Raw genomic sequence first — 20,433 nt, 5'->3', positions numbered from 1 at the left:
AATAATAGAATATTTTTTCTTCTTTTCTTCTTTTAGAGATTTTTTTTTTTTTTTTTATGACACACATATAGGGGGGGTAAGGAAAACAATTTATATATAATATATTATAATATATGATACAAAATGTAACATATGATTAAAAAATAATAGAAGGGTGGGGGGAGGGAAAATGAACAAAATTTATCCAGAATATATTGTATTAGATATAAATATGTTATTGAATAATTATCAATTATATTCTAATATGTTGTATACTTTTATAAAATTTGAAAATTAAAAATATTATATTAAAGCAATAAAAGGGTGGGGGGAGGGTGAAGGGGAAAATCAAATCCAGACATACATTGTGTTAGATATAAAAGTGATACCATGCATTTATCAACTGTATTTTATTATTATGTACACTTTTTGTAAAATTTGAAAATAAAAATATAATGGAAAAAAAAAAAAAAAAAATGTAAAAACAATCAATTCTTAAATATGTGAATAAATAAATTCAAAAGTTGTTAAATTCATCAATTCTGAGAGTTCAAAAGTTCATATCAAAATCCATATCCAAGCACCATTGTATCTCCGATCCTCAATGAATAGAAAATCAATATTATTGCTTGGATATGGATTTGGATTTGAACTCTCAGAATTGATGAATTTAACAACTTTTAAATTTATTCGCATATTTAAGAATTGATTGTTTTTACATTGATTTTTTGTCACTGAATTTTGTGGGGTTTTCAAATATATCTTTTCCTTTTTCCCACACCGGATGCACGCCTGCACTTTATATCTATTTAATGTTATTGATTAAATTCTTTTTATAAAAACAAGGGTATCATGATGTACAGGGCAGGGTTTATGTAGACCTTCGAGTCTGGTGCTAGTCACCTATGAATACCTGCCTGGGATAATTGAGCCATGTCTGTAAAAACATCTGTATTGCTTTAGAAGATCTCCTAGTCTGTCTCTGCTCCAACAACATTAGAGCATGTAAGCGATTCCTCCAGGCCCAATAAGAAGGATTTTCCTCTCCTAACGAAACTCTCAAGATGACTCTCCTCCCCAGCACTCCTGCTTTCTTAAGCATAAGACAATGATATTGATTGTGCAATCAGAATGCTTCATAAAAATCGAAAAGGAAACCAGCTAGGGAGAAAAAGATCTGATGACCGAGCAATCACTAGGTAGCGTGCTAAAGATCGCTAAAAATTATTTACCTTAGGGTAGCCCACTTACCATGATAAAACAAGTTAATTCCTACATTTCTGGCATATCAGAGAATCGATCCCTCCCAACTTAAAGACCCATGCTTGAGTAAAATAGGCATGATATAGTGTACAAAATTGGCATTTTCTACGTTATGCACTCTGGGAGATCATCAGTATCCTTCGAATGAGGAGATTAATATCTATAGATTCCACTGGCAGACCCAAATTTATTTATTAAAAAAAATTTGTATACCGCCTAATTTCTAAGCGATTTCCAAGCATTAAACATTCATAAAATGAAATAACTTTTAACCATCTAATCCACATAACACCATGCAGGATTTTCTGCAACCTATATACAAGCAATAGCAAACAGCTTGCGTAATAAAGTTTCCAAGAACTGAAACCTATGAAACTTAATGCAACCTCTACATATAGGCGTCATCAAACAACTGAGTTTTTAATAATTTCTTAAACTTAGGGCAGTCTGTGAATAGCCTTAGTTGTCCAACCAGAGCGTTCCATAAATTCACTCCGGTACTGAAAACATTTTAGATTTTGTGGCCACATAGCATACTCCTCTTTCCATGGTAGCTATTAATTTCATGGCTACCACTTATTTCAAGCTTTTCCAGGCTTGTAAACCTCCCACAGTGATAGAAACTAGACAGAGGCAATCCCATATAACACCTTTGCACTAATGATAACACCTTGTATTGGGCTCTTTGTTTTATGGGTAGCCAATGTAGTTGTTTATGAATTGGAGTAAAGTGAGCCGTTCTTGGGATGCTACTGATTAATCTAGCCACTGAATTCATCAGCAGTTGTAGAGTGCGCAATTGCACATATCCCCCCTGGATGGTTTTCAGGATCTCTTTCCCATCATAAGGGCCGAGTCAAGGCAAATCCCCAGTTTTGTAACTTCCTTTTTCACTTCAACCTGAGACCCAAGCACCTCTGTACAATTCCCTATATTATTCTCTTGAGTTTGTCGCACAATCATAATCTGTATACACTGCCTGCATACACAGACTCAATTTTTGTTCAAGCTCTTGTTTCTGCATAAATTCTGTATTCAACATTTAATTGCTGGAAAACCTTTCCTAAAGTAGACTTGTAGATATTGAACAGCAGTGCTAACAATGCTGACCCCTGTGGAATACCATTTTCTTATCATTATCCTCTTAGAGACACTTTGTCCTGTCACATGAAAAGATCATCCTGTCAAATATGATGTAAACCAGCTAAGTACTACGTTCCCAACGCCTAAACTCTTCAACTTTGAAAGCAATATTGACAAATCCACTGTATCAAAGGCCCCAGAGACATCTGGGGAGAACAGACAATATGCCTGGCGTTCATCCATCCTCTCCTTTAATGTATCTAACACAGATATTAACAGTAACTCAACACTGTGAGCTTTTTGAAACCATACTGGAAGGGATCTAGGCACCCAATACTCTGCACATACTCCTCCACTTGTTTTAATCAGTTTTTTCCACTCCATTTTCATTTCTTGGTTTTAAAAATATCTAAAGAAAGCAGCCACAGTTCCAACAACCATGCAAGGTATAATGTTCTAATAAGAAAAAGAGGTACTTTGTGTCAGCCTCACATTACTGAATGCTTGTTGTCAGCATGTGAGATGGCCTAACCAGAGTGTCAGTAAAGGACTCTGGGATATTATATTTAACAATCTGACTCTGGAATGTTAATAGAGATAGACAAAAGGCTCCTGGCCATTCTGTCTCAGAAAAGACATTATAATTCCACTACATGACTTTTAAAATACCAGTACTTGAGATTAACAAAGAACCCTTGCCATAGTGCTAGGCGTATCCACCATAGCCATGGAGTTTCAACAGATGTGCTAAAGACAACTAGTTAAGGAAATTGTGTCAGTTAAGGAGCATTGTCTCAAACAAGGATGGCAGACATTATAGATGCTATTTTTAGAACAAGACTCAAATCTATAAAGACATGTGATAAGCCCTCTCTGCCTCCTCTCTTCCCCCTCTCAGCCCCTTCATACTTCCGCATCTCACCTATTCAGAGACACAAGGAAAAAGTCTTTTTTTTCTCTCATTCACAAAAGCATAGAAGCAGCTCTAAATCCAATTGTATACTCTTTCTCTCTCTATCTACAGTATATCTATCTATCTATAAATATATATACTGTATATAGAATATATAAAATATACCTTCTTATGCAACCACTCTTAGCTATCGTTGTCATTAATTCTACTTCCTGCTGCTCCTCTGAAGCCTGAACCCAGGATCTTTCTAACACAAAAAAAGACTAGCCAAAAGCACGCTTTTAAACACAAAAGATTACTTTTGGGAGTTCAGCATCACTTTGGGGGTCATCAAATCATTAGATTAGACTTGGGTCCTGGGATGGCCACTGTTAGAAACAGAATGCTGGAATTGATGGGCCTTTGGTCTGTCCCAGTACGGCAGTTCTTATGTTCTTAAAGTTAGTTAGATACACACTTATTTATTTATCAAATTCATTTCCCACTTACCCAGCTCATCTAGCGAGTTAGACTAAAGCTTATAAAACCAAAAAATACAACATAAAATAATGTAATTGAAACAAAAGTCGAAGTAATGAAGAGGTATGGAACTACAAGCTGGTAGGTCTAACTTCTGTGGTAAGTAAATTAATGGAAATGCTTTTAAAACAGAAATTTCTGGAATCCAGTGGATTACAAGACCCAAGGCAACATGGATTCATTAGAGGCAGGTCTTGTCAGACAGAGAATTGGATAGAGGGAAAACGCTAGATGTGGTGTATTTAGATTTTAGCAAAGCCTTTGACAATTTTCCACACAGGTGTTTAATAAATAAACTGAGTTCCCAGGGGTGAAGAGCTGTTGTGCACGAAAGAGGAACAGAGCTTGGGTGTGATAGTATGTGATGAACTTAAGGTGGTCAAAACAGGTTGAAAAGGCAATGACGAAAGTTAGAAGGATGCTTGGGTGCATAGGGAGAGGAATGGCCAGCAGTAAAAAGGAGGTATTGATGCCCCTTTAAAAGATTTTGGTGAGACCTAATTTAGAATATTATGTACAATTCTGGAGACTACACCTTCAAAAAGATATAAAAAAGATGGACTAGGTCCAGAGGAAGGCTACTAAAATGGTCAATGGGCTTCATCATAAGGCTTACGGAGACAAACTTCAAGTTCTCAATATGTAAACTTTGAAAGAAAGATGGAAGAGGGGAGATATGATAAGAAATTTTTAAATGCCTACTTAGCATAAATGAGCCCCATATTGGGGGGAGGGGGAAGAGAAATGCTGCTGCTGCACCCAATTGGGGGGAAAGAAATGCTGCTGTTGCACCCAATGGGAGGGGAGAGGGAAGAGAAATGTTCTGCTGCTGCACCCATTTTTGGGGGGTGGAGGGGGAAGAGAAAAGCTGTTCCACCCAATTGGGGAGAGGGGGAAGAGAAATGCTGCTGCACCCAATTGGGGAGAGGGGGAAGAGAAGTGCTGCTGCTGTACCCAGTTGGGGAAGGGGAAGAGAAGTGCTGCTGCTGCACCCAATTGGGGAGAGAGAGGGGAGAAGGAAGAACAGGGAAGGGAGAGGAGAGGAAAGAGATGCCAAGACCATGGGGAGGGAAAGGAAAGGAGCTACCAGACCATTGGAGTGGGGGAGAGAGTCAGGCATATGGGGGGAGGGGGGAGGAGACAGATACTAGACCAGGTGAAAGGAAGGAAGAGAAAGGAAGGAGAAGAGATGCCAGATAATAGAGTGAGAGGGAGAGATGGAAGAAGAGGAGAGACATGTCAGGGCATGGGGGGAAGGAAGGGAAACTAAAGGAGACAAAATGCCAGACCAGAGAGAAAGAAAGGAGAGGAGGTGCCAGAGAAGGAGAGAGGAGAGAGATGCCAGGGCAAGGGGGGAGAGAAGGGGAAGGAGATAGAGATGCCAGGCCATGGGGGTGGAGTAGGAAGGAAAGGAGAAGAGAGAGATGCCAGAGCATAGGGGAGAGGATAGAAACAAAAAAATGGAGAGGGGGGTGAAGCTGAAATGAATCATGTATAAAGGAGAGAAAGGGCACAGGATATACAGTTTATTGATGGGACATAGAAAGAGGGAAGATGCCATATGGAACAGAAAGAGGGCGGACACTGGATGGAAAAGGCAGAGAGGGTGGATAGTGGATGCAAGTGGCAGAGAGAGGGTGGACAATAGATGGAAGGGATAGAGAGAGAGAGGGCAGAAGCTGGGTGGAAGGGGCAAAGAGAGAGGACAGATGTTGCATGGAAGGGAGTGAGGACAAATGCTGAATAGAAGAGAGCAAAGAGAAGATGATTAAAGCAGAAATGATAAAAGGTAGAAAAAAATTTTTTTGTTGCTTTACGTAGAATCAAATAGGATTGTAACTGTATTGATTAAAGTTTATAAATAGGAAATGGAAATAAGGCAATTTTGGGGGGACTACCGTATTTTCACCCATATACCGCGTACCCGTGTAAAACGCACACACGGGTATAGCGCGCGGGGAACAGAAATTTATGTAAAAAAATTTTACTATAGCGCGCACATGCATATACTGTGCATGCCGCCCCGACTCTCCTCTCACCGCCCCGACTCTCCGTTCGCTGCCCCTACTTTCCTTTCGCCCGTCCCGACTCTCCTTTCCGAAGGACCGCTCGCACCCCCACCCGAAGGACCGCTCGCACCCCCACAGCCTCCCCCCCTCCCCCTCCCGCATGGAAAAGCTGCCTACCATTGTTTCCGGATGCCAGTGAGCCCAGCTGCTTCCTCTGCCGGCAGTCTCGCCCCTTCTCTGAGCCCTGCGCTACGCTGCTTCCTCTTCCGGCGGTCCTGCCCTTTCTCTGATTATATGGTTAGGCAGACTAGATAGGCTGTATGGTCTTTATCTGGTTTCATATTTCTATGTTTGCTTTCTGCAATAACTCTAAAATATGGAAACACACCCTACAAATGGATTAATTAGACTTTTTAATAAAATGCATTATGAAACAAATATGTTTTTAACTGTTTCTTAAAGCTGGCATGCCTGATGTTTAAGATATTGCATGGTCTAGCATCTGACCATGTTATAGAATTGATTCAAATTACAGTGGAACCTCGGTTTACGAGCATAATTCGTTCCAGAAGTATGCTCGTAAACCAAAGTACTCGTATATCAAAGCGAGTTTCCCCATAGGAAGTAAGGGAAACTCGCTTGATGAGTTCCGACCCCCCCCCCCCCCCGAGGCAACCGGTGCTGCTCCAAATTCCCCCCCCCCCCGTGATCCGGCATCCCCCCGGCCGCGATTTGGCATCCCCCATCCACCCACCCACCCAAACACATTGGCTTACCCCCATATGGCACCAGCACCAACGCACAGGACATGCCGGTGCCCGAAGACCTGCCATCTTCCTTTTGCTGGGCCTTGAGCATCTGCGCATGCTCAAGGCCTCCTAGTCTCACTCAGAGAATCTTGGAGAATCTCGGAGAGAGTGAGACTAGAAAGCCTTGAGCATGCGCAGATGTTCAAGGCCCAGCAATAGGAAGACAGCAGATCTTCGGGCACCGGCATGTCCTGTGTGTTGGTGCTGGTACCGGAGCCATATGGGGGTAAGCCAATGTGTGTGGGTGGGTGCGTGGGGGATGCCAAATCGCGGCGGGGGGGCAACGTGAGCGGGGGGGATGCCAGATCGTGGGGGGGTGCTCGTAAATCGAGTCAAGCTTGGTTTCCGAGGCGCCGATTTTGTGAATGTTTTGTTCGTCTTGCAAAACACTCGCAAACCGGTACGCTCGTGAACCGAGGTTTGACTGTACTTTGTGAAGAATAACATCTAGGTTATAGTTTACCTCAATGTTTTTTCCATCCATTAAAGGAGTAAACTATAAAGATCCACTGGAATTTACATTTTGTTATAAAGCTGTAGAGACTTGGAAGGATTTTTTTGTTTCATTAGACTATAACCTTCTTATGAGAAATTTTATCAGCTTCTCAAGACAGAATTATTCCAGAAATTTGTAGGTTGAATTTTGTAGAATTTTGATCTTAGATCTATAGGTAATATAAAGAAATAAAACAAAAAAAAACCCAAAGGAAATAAGATGATACCTTTTTTTGGACTAACTCAATGCATTTTATGATGATGTTTGATCTTTATCTTTATAATGGTATTATTGTAAAGTATTTGAATGTATCTTTTTGGTAACCATTTGATTAGGCAGTAAAAGAAATTTTAAATAAACTTGAAACTAGCTATCTCGATTGTTTCACAAACTGATGAAAGCCCTAAGACGCCACCCAAACGCCCTATACCTTCAAAGGCCTATGGAAATGAACCAAAGCACCAGGAGAAAGTTGAGCTGCTGGATTTGCTCCGAGAACAAAAAAGTTATGCTCCAGTAGCGCGCCATTATGGCATTAATGAAAGCACCGTACGCTACATAAAGAAGAATGAGACAGCAATCAGGAGCAGTGTATCAGTAAGTTTCTGTGATGTTGCCAAAAAAGTTATGACAGTAAGAAAGTAAGAAATAAGACTATTGTTAGGATGGAATCTGCCTTGGCATTGTGGATCACTGGCTGCAGGAAAAAGAACATCCCCTTAGATGATAACATTATTTGTGAAAAAGCTAGGAAATTGTACCAGCAGTTTTGCTATGGATGCCATAGAACAGCAACCCAGATCATCTACAACACAAGAGCCTGAAGATTTTCAAGCTAGCAAAGGATGATTTGATCGTTTTCAAAAAAGATTCAATATTAAAAGTATTTCTCTACATGGAGATGCAGCATCTGCAGACAAAGAAGCCGCTGAAAAGTATCCCAAGACCTTCACGAGAAGGGCTATAAGCCAGAACAAGTTTTCAACATGGATGAGACAGGCTTGTTCTGGAAGAAGATGCCGTCCAGAACTTACATCAGACATCACGGGTCGCGGCAGTTCAGGTAGAGGAGTGATGGCATCGCAGTAGGGGAGATGAGGCATCTGTCCTGCCGTGATGGTTAGGTTGCCGGGCCTCTGAACTGATGGCGCCAGCGGCCATCAGCTCAGTGGCCCCTTTTTCGGCACTTAGACCTGGTTTTATTTTGTCTAAGTGAAAAAGGTCTAAGTGCCGACTAAACTGTATTGGTTATACCTGTTGTACGCCTAGGTGTAGGTCGGCCCGCCACTGCCCACCCTTTCCCCTCCTCTAAACACACCTCTTTTCTCTCTGTGCGTTTAGTGGCAGGGGAAAGGCCTAAGCTGGTTTTAGATACGTTTAAAAACCAGCTTTGGTTATGGGTACTTGGACGATCAGGCATTTTGATCGTCGAAGTAGCCACTTAGGACACTTTTTAGACGTTTGTTTGTTTTTTTATTATTACCCCCATACTGTTCCTGATGTACCCACCCCCCAGGCCCCATGAACAAGGGTTGCCTCCTTGACAATATAAGGTAATACTGTACCTCCTTTTTTCTTTCTTCTTTCCTATACCTCTGTAGACAGTTCTCTTTATTCTATAGCCAGTCCATTCCAGTCTGCTTGGTCTCAGCTGTCAGCCAAGGACATAAGAAGTCATTTGTAGATAAAGTCCAGTGTCCAACACTGAAAGTTTCATTTTCTGAGAAATGGAAACTTCCCCATCCATTTTGTATACTTAGGTTTCAGTCTGCACCATTTTGTATGCCTTCCTTGCCTCCAGCAACAAAGACAGATCAGTGTTATTCTGTTCATAAGTCTTTTACTTCAGAAAGTAGGATAAACATTGCTCATTATTTATTTTTGCTATATGCATGATACTCTTGCAGTTACAACAGGATGATAATTGCTTACATACCATAGCATGAGCAGTTGGGTTCTCAATATTGTAGCGTGACAGTAATAATAATAGAAAATATGGAGTGGTTTGGTATTGGATCCGGATTTATACAAATGATTCAAACACTGTATAGCTCCCCAACTGCTCGCTTATATATAAATAATAATATTTCAGATGCTTTTAAGTTGCAGAGGAGAGTTAGACAAGGTTGTCCATTATCTCCTTTGCTCTTTGATATAGTTCTTGAACCCTTATTATTAGCTATTCGACAGGCAAAGGACATACAGGGTATTCCATGTGCTGGAGTGGAATATAAAGTATCTGCTTATGCAGATGACATCTTGCTTCATTTGAGGAATCCGGAAACAACAATTCCATGTCTACTGAAGGTAATAGATACATTTGGAAAATTCTCAGGATACAAAATAAATTGGACTAAATCAGAGATTTTACCTTTAAATGTGCATTGTACAAAAGGTATATTTGATTCTTTCCCTTTTATATGGAAAGAGGATGGAATAAAGTACTTAGGTATTTGGTTGAATAAAACACTCGAAGAGACAATGAGAATAAATCAAAAAATTTTATTACAAAAAGTAACAGAGATGTGTGAGCAATGGAATCCTTTACATTTGTCCTGGTGGGGAAGAGTTCAAACTGTTAAAATGATGATTTTGCCTGTGGTTTGCTATCAATTGGGAATGATACCAGTGTTTTTTCAGGGGTCTTTCTATAAAAAATTAAATAGTATTCTGGTTAAATTTATTTGGCTGGGTAAAATTGCAAGAGTGGCTTTAGTGTCTTTGCAAAGACCAATTGAGGAGGGTGGGGTAAATTTTCCCAATTTTTATAGGTATCATCAGGCCTATATCATGCGCCAAGGTATGTATTGGGTCCTCCCAGAGCTTTTGGAACAATTACCAGAGTGGTTAAAGGTGGAGAGATCACTTATCTTTCCACTTAGGCTTGATCTTTTGCTTGGTATAAAGGTGCCTAGAATACGTAAGGACAATAGAGTATTAATGGATACTTGGAAAACATTAAGGTTTATAGACAAATTAACTACTGATTCTATTTTAAAATCGAAACAACAGACTATTTGGGTAAACTCCAAGATACAAATAGGCGGGTTTAAGGTTGTCTGGAAAGATTGGATTAAAGCAGGTATAAGATCATTAACGGAAGTAATTGATAATGGTAAGATGCTTGAATTTTCACAATTGCAACATAAATATGGTCTGAATAAAAAACAAAGTTTTAAGTGGTTGCAATTGAAGCAGGCTATTCAGGTGGGGTTCCTTGAATGGAAATCTTTAAATGATCATTACAGCTTAGAATTCTTATGTTTCCAGGCAGATTTTCTGGGTCATCAGGCCGCAAAGTGGTATAAAATTATATCTAATTATTTGAATAAGAAGCCTAAAAATGGATTAAGAGATATTTGGAGCATTGAGATTAAGCATCAGATTAATGCATCTCAATGGCCACGTATTTGGTCTTGGAGAATTAAAGGTACGATGTCAGCATCTATTAGGCAAACATGGTTCTTTTTGTTGCATAGAGCATTCTGGACCCCTACTAGATTACAAAAATTAGATTGCTCTAAGTCTAATAGATGCTGGCATTGTAAAATTGAAGTTGGAACTTTAGACCATCTTTTATTTTATTGTCCATGTATTCAGGCATTTTGGATATCAATCTGGGATCAAGTCAACATATTGATGGAGAGTCATGTGGCATTATCCTATGACACAGTGGTTTTTGGAATGTGTATGAGGGCCAAAAGCCAAATATCTGCAGCAAACAATAAATTATTGATGATTCTTACTGGTGTGGGAATTCAGCAAATAACAACTAATTGGAAAGACTGTTCTAGACTGAATTGTAGTTTCTGGTGGAACTCAGTTTGTCATATGTACAAGATGGAAAGATTTCTTGCAGTACAAAGGGGGTATTTTAAAAGGTTTCAAGAGGTGTGGAGGCCATTAATTGATTATTATAATGATTAAGATTTATTCTTTTTCCTTAGGGGATAATTTATAGAAATGGGGTGGGATGGGGGGGATAGGATAATTTAGTTAACTAGCGGTATATTTCAACTGATTAATGGATATAAGAAACATGGTATATAGGTATGAATAGAAAAGGAAAGAGGGTAAATTTATTGGAAATATGTTGTTATGAAATATAAGGGGATATATGTACTATGATGAGATATATATTGTTGTGCATTACTTTGTATAATAAAATGAATAAAGAGTTTGAGGAAGAAAGGGTGGGGGGAGGGACAGATTTAATGTAAGATTAATTGTATTATGAAAGAGGGATATACAAGTATGTATAAGTTTGGATGAAATATTTTGTTGATATGGGAAGGGATGGGAGGTGGATGGGGGGTATTAAAACATGTATAATAATATTGTTTAAGAATGTCAAGTGAGTTATGTGAATTAATTGTAATAATATTGTACACTTGTTGAAAGAAATAAAAAGGAATAAAGATTTTTAAAAAAAAAGAAAATAAAAACATGAAAAGGATTGATTTTTTTAAAACAGGTGTTGTGTCCTAAATCACAGTTCTTCAACCGCCGGTCCGCAGGAAATTTTTGCCGGTCCGCGCAGGGCCGGCAAGATTGACTCACTTCAACTTCCTGCCGGTCCGCGCAGGGCCGGCAAGATCAACATCTGAAGTCTGTGCTGGGCCGGAGAGATCTTGGGGAGCCTCCGACAGTGGCTTTCCCCCCTCTCTGCAGCTCTCCTTTACTTCCCAGTGCAGCGATTCATGAAGGCAGCCTCAGGGCTTTTGCTGAGTCGTGGCTGCCTCTGATGATGCAACTTCCTCTTTCCTCAGAGGCGGCGTGACCCAACAAAGGACCCGAGGCTGCCTTCCTGAATCGCTGCGCTGGGAAGTAAGAAGAGCTGCTGGGAGGGGAGAAAACCACTATCAGAGTCTGGGAAGCTGATGGGCAAGTGAAAAAAAGGGACAGCTGCTACTGGAGAGGGAGAAAGAGAGATGCTTCTGGGAGGGGAGGAGGGAAAGGAATCTGGGAAGCTGCTAGACAAGGGAAAAAAGGGACAGCTGCTACTGGAGAGGGAGAAGGAGAGATGCTGCTGGGAGGGGAGGAGGGAAAGGAGTCTGGGAAGCTGCTGGGCAAGGAAAAAAGGGACAGCTGCTACTGGAGAGGGAGAAGGAGAGATGCTGCTGGGAGGGGAGGAAGGGAAGAGAGTTATGGAAGGAGGGAAGGGAGAATGAAAAAAAGGAAGGAAACAGCTGGCAGAGAGATTAGAGGAGGGGAAGGGGAGACACAGGCATGAGAAAGTAGAGAGATTGATGATAGGAAGGGGTCAGCAGAAAAATAAGCAGAGAGGGACAACGATGATAGATCTGGTGTAGGAGAGATAAAAATGAAGAGAGCAGTGAAGCTGGAATGAATCATGTAAAACGGAGAGAGGGGGCACAAGCTAGATGGAAAGGGGAGAGGGGCATAGAAAGAAGACAGATACCATATGGAAGGGGGAGAGGACAGACAGTGGATGGAAGGGGCAGATGCTGGATTGAAGAGATAGAGAGGGCAGACGCTGGAAGGAAGAGAGTGAAAAGAAGATTGAAAGCAGAAACCAGAGATGACAAAAGGTAGAAAAAAATAATTTTATTTCTATTTTGTGATTAGAATATATCAGATTTGAAATATATATCCTGCTAGAATTGGTGTTAGACATAACTGAGGACTGTAAAACCCAGGCAGTGCTTCTTTAGCTTTCAGCTGGCTTAAGGCGCTCTCTGACCAGGGGGCAGTTGCCCTAGTTGCACTCCCCTAAAACTATTCCTGTCATGTGTGACTGCAGTATTCTGTTAGCATGATATTTCTGTGTAGCATTCTGTAATAATTTGGCTTGTTCAGTTTTCTTGATAGTAGAGGGGATATATGTGAAGGGGAAGGGAGACAGGGGTTTTGTTGATCCTTGCTCTGAATTATTTGTATTTATAAAATGACAATTGTACAGAATATTGTTTCTTTTTATACTTTAATAAAATACATTCAATATAAAATCATAACTGAGGCTTGTGTGGATGGGATCAGATGATTTGTGGGGACTGAGCTCGTGGAGATGGGGCGGAAACGGGGTTTTTAAATTTTAGTCCTAGTAGTTTGCCGGTCCACAAAATAATTCTTTTTTTCTGCCGGTCCACAGGTGTAAAAAGGTTGAAGAACACTGTCCTAAATCACATTTATGATAAGTGATTATGAATGTTATTTTAAATGAATTTCATAAAGCATAGTAGTCCTTGAAAGACATGCACTACATTGGTAAAATATAGATATTTTAATGGAAGCCTCACTTTTAAACAAGTGCTTTAGTGAAACTGTGTTCATATTCTGTAAACCTGATTTGATTTTGTCCTCTTATTTTACTGATCTGCTTAGATTTTGGAAAACCTATCCATGCTTCCACGCAAATGCTTCACAACAAAGGAGAAGAGATTCTAGTGGCAGACACTTGTGATCAAGACCAGTCTCCTTTAGCAAGTAAGTGCTTCAGCATGCTTTGCTGTTCTCCCAGGAACATTTCTAACATTCTAAACCAATGTTCTTCAATGCAAGGCCTGGGGGCCAATGGCAACTCTTGGAGACCTCTGAAGTGGCCACATGCTGCATTGACAAGGAATTTCTCAGTAGGTCAAGAGAATTAATTTGGAAATGACCACCTCCTTAAGGATATACCCAATAAACAGTCTGAAGGCAGTAGGGTGGAGTGAATGTCATTGACATAAATTGGTCAACAGTGTCATAACCTTGAATGGAAAAATATTTGGTGGCTCTCCTTTAGTAGAGAATGACACGGTGGCGGTTTACCCGCGGCCACCGCATTTTAGCCGCGGGTCACCCGCCGAAAACGGGGAAGAAAACTAGCAGTCGCTGCGGCGACGGGGACAAGGCCATTCACCGCCCGCGGGGCGGTGAATGGTCTTGTCCCCCGCAGTGAGGCATGAAGGATCGCGCGGTCCCCGCAGCTCACACCCGCCCGCCCAATCGATTCCAGTGTCCAGCCAGCTCTCTCCCCTCTCCTCACCCCAGTCCGCAGATCCTCCTCCTCGGCGACCCGCACGCTACCAGAGAGCCGCGCACACCCGCCGCTGCTCAGCCTCAATCTTCTGCTCTGACGCAACCGGAAACAGGAAGTTGCAGCAGAGCAGAAGATCGAACACTGAGCAGCCGCGCGTGTGCGGCTCCCTGGGAAAGCGCAGGTTGCCGAAAAAGAAAACCCACAAACCAAGGTGAGGAGAAGGGAGAGAGCCGGCCAAACATCAGGATCGACCGGGCAGGCAGGTAGTGGCCGCGGGGACCGTGCGATCGCTAGTGTTCCCGGCTCAAATTGGAAGGAGGGAGTGAAAGGAAAAAGGCTTATATGGATGCAGCGGGGACGGTGACGGGGCGGTGAAAGGGATGGCGGTGACGGTGACGGGGCGGTGAAGGGATCGGCGGTGACGGGGCGGTGCAGAGGATGGTGGGCCGGTGACGGGGCGGTGACGGGGACAGATTTTTTCCCCGTGTCATTCTCTATCCTTTAGCTCATTGGAGCCAAAGTAGCTCCCAACTTAGAAATTAGTGGACTACTGTCCTAAACAATGCAAAACAGCATATAAAATGAGAATTGAACCTTAGAATGAAAGTGTTTTTTATTTGCATTATGATTCCTTATTTTGCCCTGGGCTTTTATGTTTCTCAGTAAGAACTTTTACCCGTAGTGTTTGCAATTGCTGGGGATGATGTTCTTTGTGTCAACCAGAATTGTAGGTATTTAATTTATATTACAAAATATACAGTACGGTTATTAGCAGTACATAGCACTGCTTTCAGTATTAAATGGTTAATACAAATAAATGCTATAAATCTTATAAATTACTATGATAAAAATCATACCAAAATTCTAAAAAAAGACAACAGATTCCCATATCCAATTAGACTAGAAAAACATGCTCAACCAACCAAGTCACAACATACTGAAAATTCATATATTCATAAATAATACAAATATCATTAAAAAGTGCATGCAAAAATAGAAATTGTGTCATATGTTTTCCCTTGATGTCCAAAACGCTTATTGGCTTCAAGAGGTGCATTCAGTGCAACTGGACCATTTCAGGCTCTGACCCGCACAACTGGTATGTTCAGTGTCTTGGTTCTGAGCATCTAGACATTTCTTGCACCCTCTGCTCTCATATGTAGAGGTCGTTCAAGGCCCCTAAACTTCAATTTGAAAAGTACTCGGTACCGTATCGGGGACATTGGGCATGGCTGGGGATTCTGAACCTCAACCTCAATCTATACCAGCATCGACGCCTGCACCAACTGCGTCAACATTGCATCGTTCCTAGTCAACACACAACAGGGATTCCATTTCTTCACCATCGGTACCACCTACATCAGGAGAGCCACATAAAGCTAAGAAGCACAAGCATGTCTGCCCACAGACATGCCTCGGAATCTTCCAAGACTTCGACTGCCTTGATGCAATCCAAGCATCGATGCAGGGAGGATCGATCACCATTCCTCCAGATGGTATCTGCTCAGAGCCATGCCACATCATCGAAGTCTCCAGTGTCTCAACATCCAGTGTCTCAAGCATCTTTTGTTCTTTTGCCTATATCAGTAAGAGTTTGCAGGACTACTGCGGCCTCCGTGCCAGCCTTAGTCCAGCTTGAGGACTTGTTGACACGTCATTCCAGGCAACGCTCTAGAACGCCTTCTCAATGTCAAGCATTGATACCTGGGACACACTTGACGCGTGCATCATCCTTCAGGGATCATGATTCACCTGCTTCACCTTGATGCTTTCTTGATGCTCATCAGAACATTCAACTTGAACACTTCTTCATGGTCTGCTACAAGAGAATAATTTGATAAAACTGAATCTGATCTGTCACCACACTCAAGTGATGACCTTCCTGAATTCTTTGCAGAAGAATATTATGGTATACAGCAGTGTATCTCAAATTGTGTGCCAACACACACTAGTGTGCCTCCTGAGATTTCAGGTGTGCCACAGTACACTGGGGAGGAAGAAAAGCACCAGCACCAGCTGACTTCCTACAGGACATGCCTCTCGTGACGAGAGGCACATCCTGTAGGTAATCAGTAGGTGCCAGCACCTATCCTTCTCTCTGGCCCTCTTCTCACCTGGAGGACCTTCACACACACGCGGACATTGACATGATGATGTCACGCATGTGTGTGATGTCATCATGGTGATATCCATGCACTTCCAGATGCCTCGAGCCACAGCCACTACCTTTAGTGTGCCACGGCTCAAGAAAGTTTGTATGTTAAACTGCCTGCTGCGCTAGTCGCTAATGCCTCCATTGACCAGGCGTTAGTTTTTTTGCTTGCCGCGGGGGTTAGCGCATGATGAAATGTCTGACGTGCTAACCCCGCTAGCACGGCTTGATAAAAGGACCCCTTAATTACACATTTTGGTGGGCAAACTTATGTTCAACTTATAAGTATGAGAGAATGAATGCTGAATGTTTAGGACATTGTAAGGTGTGGAGTCTATTGACTACATATATAGGGTCACATTAGCTGACATATACTTTTTCTTATTAGATTACTTCCTTGCACATCCAGGTCGGCATTCCTCATTTCTGTTTCTAATTCCAGGATCTTGTTTCCCAGACTGTGGGCGTTTACGTACATAGCCCTCCATGTTGTGTTTGTTACGTCTCAATGGGGATGTTCCTGCTTGAGCTACTTGGACACCTTTAGCATTATTTGCATGTTTTGTACTTTCCCTAGACCCAGAGTTACAATGTGCACCTATCCCGGACTCCCCAGACCCAGAACTACAGTGTGTATCCTATCCCAGACTCGGAAATGTGTGTACCCTATGGGGGTATTCCCGCTTGGGCTACTTGAACTCCTTTAGTACAATTTGCAATGTGTGTTCTCTCGCTGGACCCAGAATTACAATGTGTACTCCCCCTAGACCCAGAATTATAATGTGAGCCAACCCCAGACTCGAAAGTGTGTATAATCTCCCCTGTCCTAGATCGGTGTTTACTTAGCTTAGTCTCAAAAAAGTATTGGCAGCTTAGCTCGCCAGGTAGGTTGTTTGTGCCCGTACCCTCCCCCAACTTACCTAGTTTAAAGCCCTGTGTAGTAGGCGGGCTAGACGGTGTCCAAGGACGTTCTTCCCTCTTCTGGTCAGGTGTAACCCGTCTGGTCCCTGTAGTCCTTGCAATGCTTCTCCATAGTGCAAGAACCCAAAGTTCATCTCCTTGCACCATCCCTGCAGCCAGTCGTTTGCCCTCTGGATGCGATCCTCCCTGGCACTGCCCTTGCCCCTTACTGGGAGGATCGAGGAAAAGACCACCTGCGCATCCATCCTCCTCAGCTTCTCAGGGTTGTCTCAAAGATGTTTTGGATGATAACTATCATATCTTAACAGAGTGTTACGATCTGTAGACTTCCTAAAATTGGAAGTACCGTACTAAAAATGCCTCCTTGAACAGAAATCATTAGGTCCAAAAATGGTAACTGGACTGAATGGGAATTAACTAAAAAAGTTAAGTTATGATCACATTGATTTATCCAAATGTTAAATTGTTCTAATTCAGTTTCAGTTCCTAGCCAAACCACGAAAATATCATCTATTTAGCATTTCCAGCATAACATCTTGGAAAAATACTGGGATTGATATAAGTAAAGATCTTCAAATTCAGCTACATAAAGACATGCTATTATAGGGGCTATTTTAGCACCCATTGCGGTGCCTTTAATTTGAACATAATACTTATCATCGAACATAGATGATATTTTTGTGGTTTCACGTAATAAAGCGTTTATTGTTAGTAGTGAAATATAAATATATGTAGGCAATTGCATTTAAGTACACAGTATAATAAAGAGCATATTAAATTTTATTTTTTTTTAAAGTAAATAAAAAGGTAAATAATTACAATAGTATAACAGCATTATATATTTGATAGCTTAATGTGAATGCTGTATTTTACAAACAAAGATCCCAAGAATTGTAAAGGATAAGGAAGGAGACAAATGCTGGGCCAAGTGACAGAAGGCGTAACCAAAATTGAAGTCACAGGGTTCCTTTTACTAAGGTGCGCTAGCATTTTTAGCACATGCTGAAGATTTTTGCATGCAAACCCCGCGCTAAACGAAAAATACTAACGTAGGCTCTATGGAGGCGTTAGCGTTTAGTGTGCGCTAAAACCACTAGTGCACCTTAGTAAAAGGAGCCCATAGTCTAGGCAATGAAGGGAAGGGGACCAAGAACTTGGGCCAGGCAGACTACAAGAAAGATGAGAGTTGGCAGAAAAGTTGGTTGGGCCAGGGCTTGTGTGCTCCACCTTGTTTTGGCACCTTTGATTGATTTATTCATGTTTGTCCATACAGAAAAAGGGAGAGTCAACAACTGTCCTCCGATGAAACCAACTTTTAACCTTGCTGCAGTTGTTGCAGAAACAATTGGACTTGCTGTTCAGGAAGAATCTGTAAGTGTCTTTTTTCCTTTTGATTTGATTTTTTTTTTTTTTTTTATGTTTTTGACTTCATGAAAAGAGCCAAATCAGTGACATGGAAAACTAAAATTCACACTATCCTGCTGATGTGCCTCACCTCTGCTCTGGAAGGAGCCCACTCTCTTCTTACAATCCTTCCACATGTACCCCACCCTTCCATTTTGATAACACTGTCCTCCTATAGTTTCTTTCCCCATCCCTTCCAGTCTCAACACCCACCTCAAATAGCCAGAGTTTGACGCACCAATTGGGCCAAAGACTCCATCACCAATGCAAACAGAACCGGGGATAGAGCACAACAGTGCCTCGTCCCACGACCCAACTGGAAACTGTCCAAATATGAGTCATTCACCTTCAAGCAGGCCAAAGGTGCTCTATAAATATTACAGAGCCACATCAAAAAAGTATTAGGAAGACCCAATTTTTCCAACACTTGGAATAGATAAGACCAATAGACTCTTATCAAAAGCCTTTTCAGCATCTATAACTAAAAATGACAAGTTGCAATTCTAATTGTTAATTGTACCACATATATGTATCTGTGAAGTTTTGAAGCTTCATTTTAATGAAGATATTAAAAAAAAAAAAAAAAAAATTGGACATCTAAGTCTGGCTTGAACATTTTTCACAAAACGTCCAGGTCAGAAGCACAAAAAACAGTCATTTTCGAAATCCAAACTGCAAGATGTCCAAATATAATTTTTTATTTTATTCTATTTTTTAAAATTTGTCTACTTGGATGTTTAGGTATCCGGGACGTTTAGACCACCAAAGTTATACCCTTTTTTTATTTCTTTATTTATCACATTTCTTATTAACAATCAAATGTAATAAGTACAACTTGAATCAGATCTATAATTTCCAAAGGGAAAGAAAAAAAAAAGGAAAAATAAAATCTATTCAATTATATATAATACTTTGAGAGAGGACAACAGGAAATTAAAAAGAATTAAAAAGGATATACAATTAATCAAACGAGAAAACAGTAGTACCCTGTTAGTCCTACAGCTGGTATTATGACAAGTTACATATCTTTAAGTTACAGATACTTCACCCTCCCTAGATTCTATAAATTCTAACAGTTGTTTAGGCTCCAAAAACAAGAAATTCTTTGTCTGATATGTAATAAAACATTTCACAGAAATTTCAACAAAAAAATTCCCCCCAGGGCTAGGACTCTTGGCCTTAATGCCAGGAATTCCTTTATTTACCTCTGAGACATGTCAGGAAATATTTGCACATTAGAGCCCAAAACTGATCATTTATATGTCGGAAATACATATTCTCTATCACTTTCCAAAGCGAGAGTTATCAGCAAGGTTTTAATTTCCGTTATGACGTTGTTAAAATCATATCCACAACTTTAGAGTCTCATTAGGGGTAGAAACACCTGCAGGTTTCTTTATTTGAAGTTAATTAGCTCTCACAATTGGAGGCAAATTGTCCGTTACAATAGCAAGAGTTTCTGTAAAATATTTTCTTACTATCTCCAAAGGAGAAATCAAAGGATACTTAGGAAAATTCAAAAGTCTCAAGTTATTTTTTCTTAATTGATTTTCTAAAGATTCCATTTTCCTTGCCATAAAAGTTCTTTCCTTCACCAATTCATTTTCACTACCTTCATGACCCAAATCTTTTCTTCCTGTTTCTCCAACTTTTCATTTACCTTTGTAAGGGCTAAACCTTATTGCTCAACTTTGGAAAAAATAGTTCCACAATCAGTACTTAAAGTTGAAAAAGAAAGCTTAAGGTTAGCATCCATTACTGATATGGCTTTCCAGAATGCTTCCATATCAATCTTTTTAGGCTTTTCAAGCACCCCAAACTGGATGGAAGATACTCCAGAAGCACGTCTCACCTCTGCTCCGGTGCTTGGTAGATTAAATAACTCTCCTAAAGCTCCTTC

General features: G+C 40.9%; 1 protein-coding gene across 8 annotated transcripts in view; it reads left to right on the top strand.

Annotated features, from left to right (window-relative positions):
* The window catches only part of RBBP8 (RB binding protein 8, endonuclease), a 200,200-nt gene that overhangs the window by 120,728 nt on the left and 59,039 nt on the right, over positions 1-20,433 (top strand). For all 8 annotated transcript variants that reach the window (XM_033933895.1, XM_033933891.1, XM_033933893.1 and 5 more), the window contains 2 exons: positions 13,417-13,518; positions 18,403-18,500. In XM_033933895.1, coding sequence (XP_033789786.1) covers positions 13,417-13,518; positions 18,403-18,500 — 200 coding nt within the window. The remainder of the gene's footprint in view (positions 1-13,416; positions 13,519-18,402; positions 18,501-20,433) is intronic.

This window comes from Geotrypetes seraphini, chromosome 2 (assembly GCF_902459505.1).
Source record: "Geotrypetes seraphini chromosome 2, aGeoSer1.1, whole genome shotgun sequence".
Classification (NCBI taxonomy): domain Eukaryota; kingdom Metazoa; phylum Chordata; class Amphibia; order Gymnophiona; family Dermophiidae; genus Geotrypetes; species Geotrypetes seraphini.
Note: the sequence above shows the minus strand (reverse complement) of the source record. Positions and strands in the feature narration are given on the sequence as shown.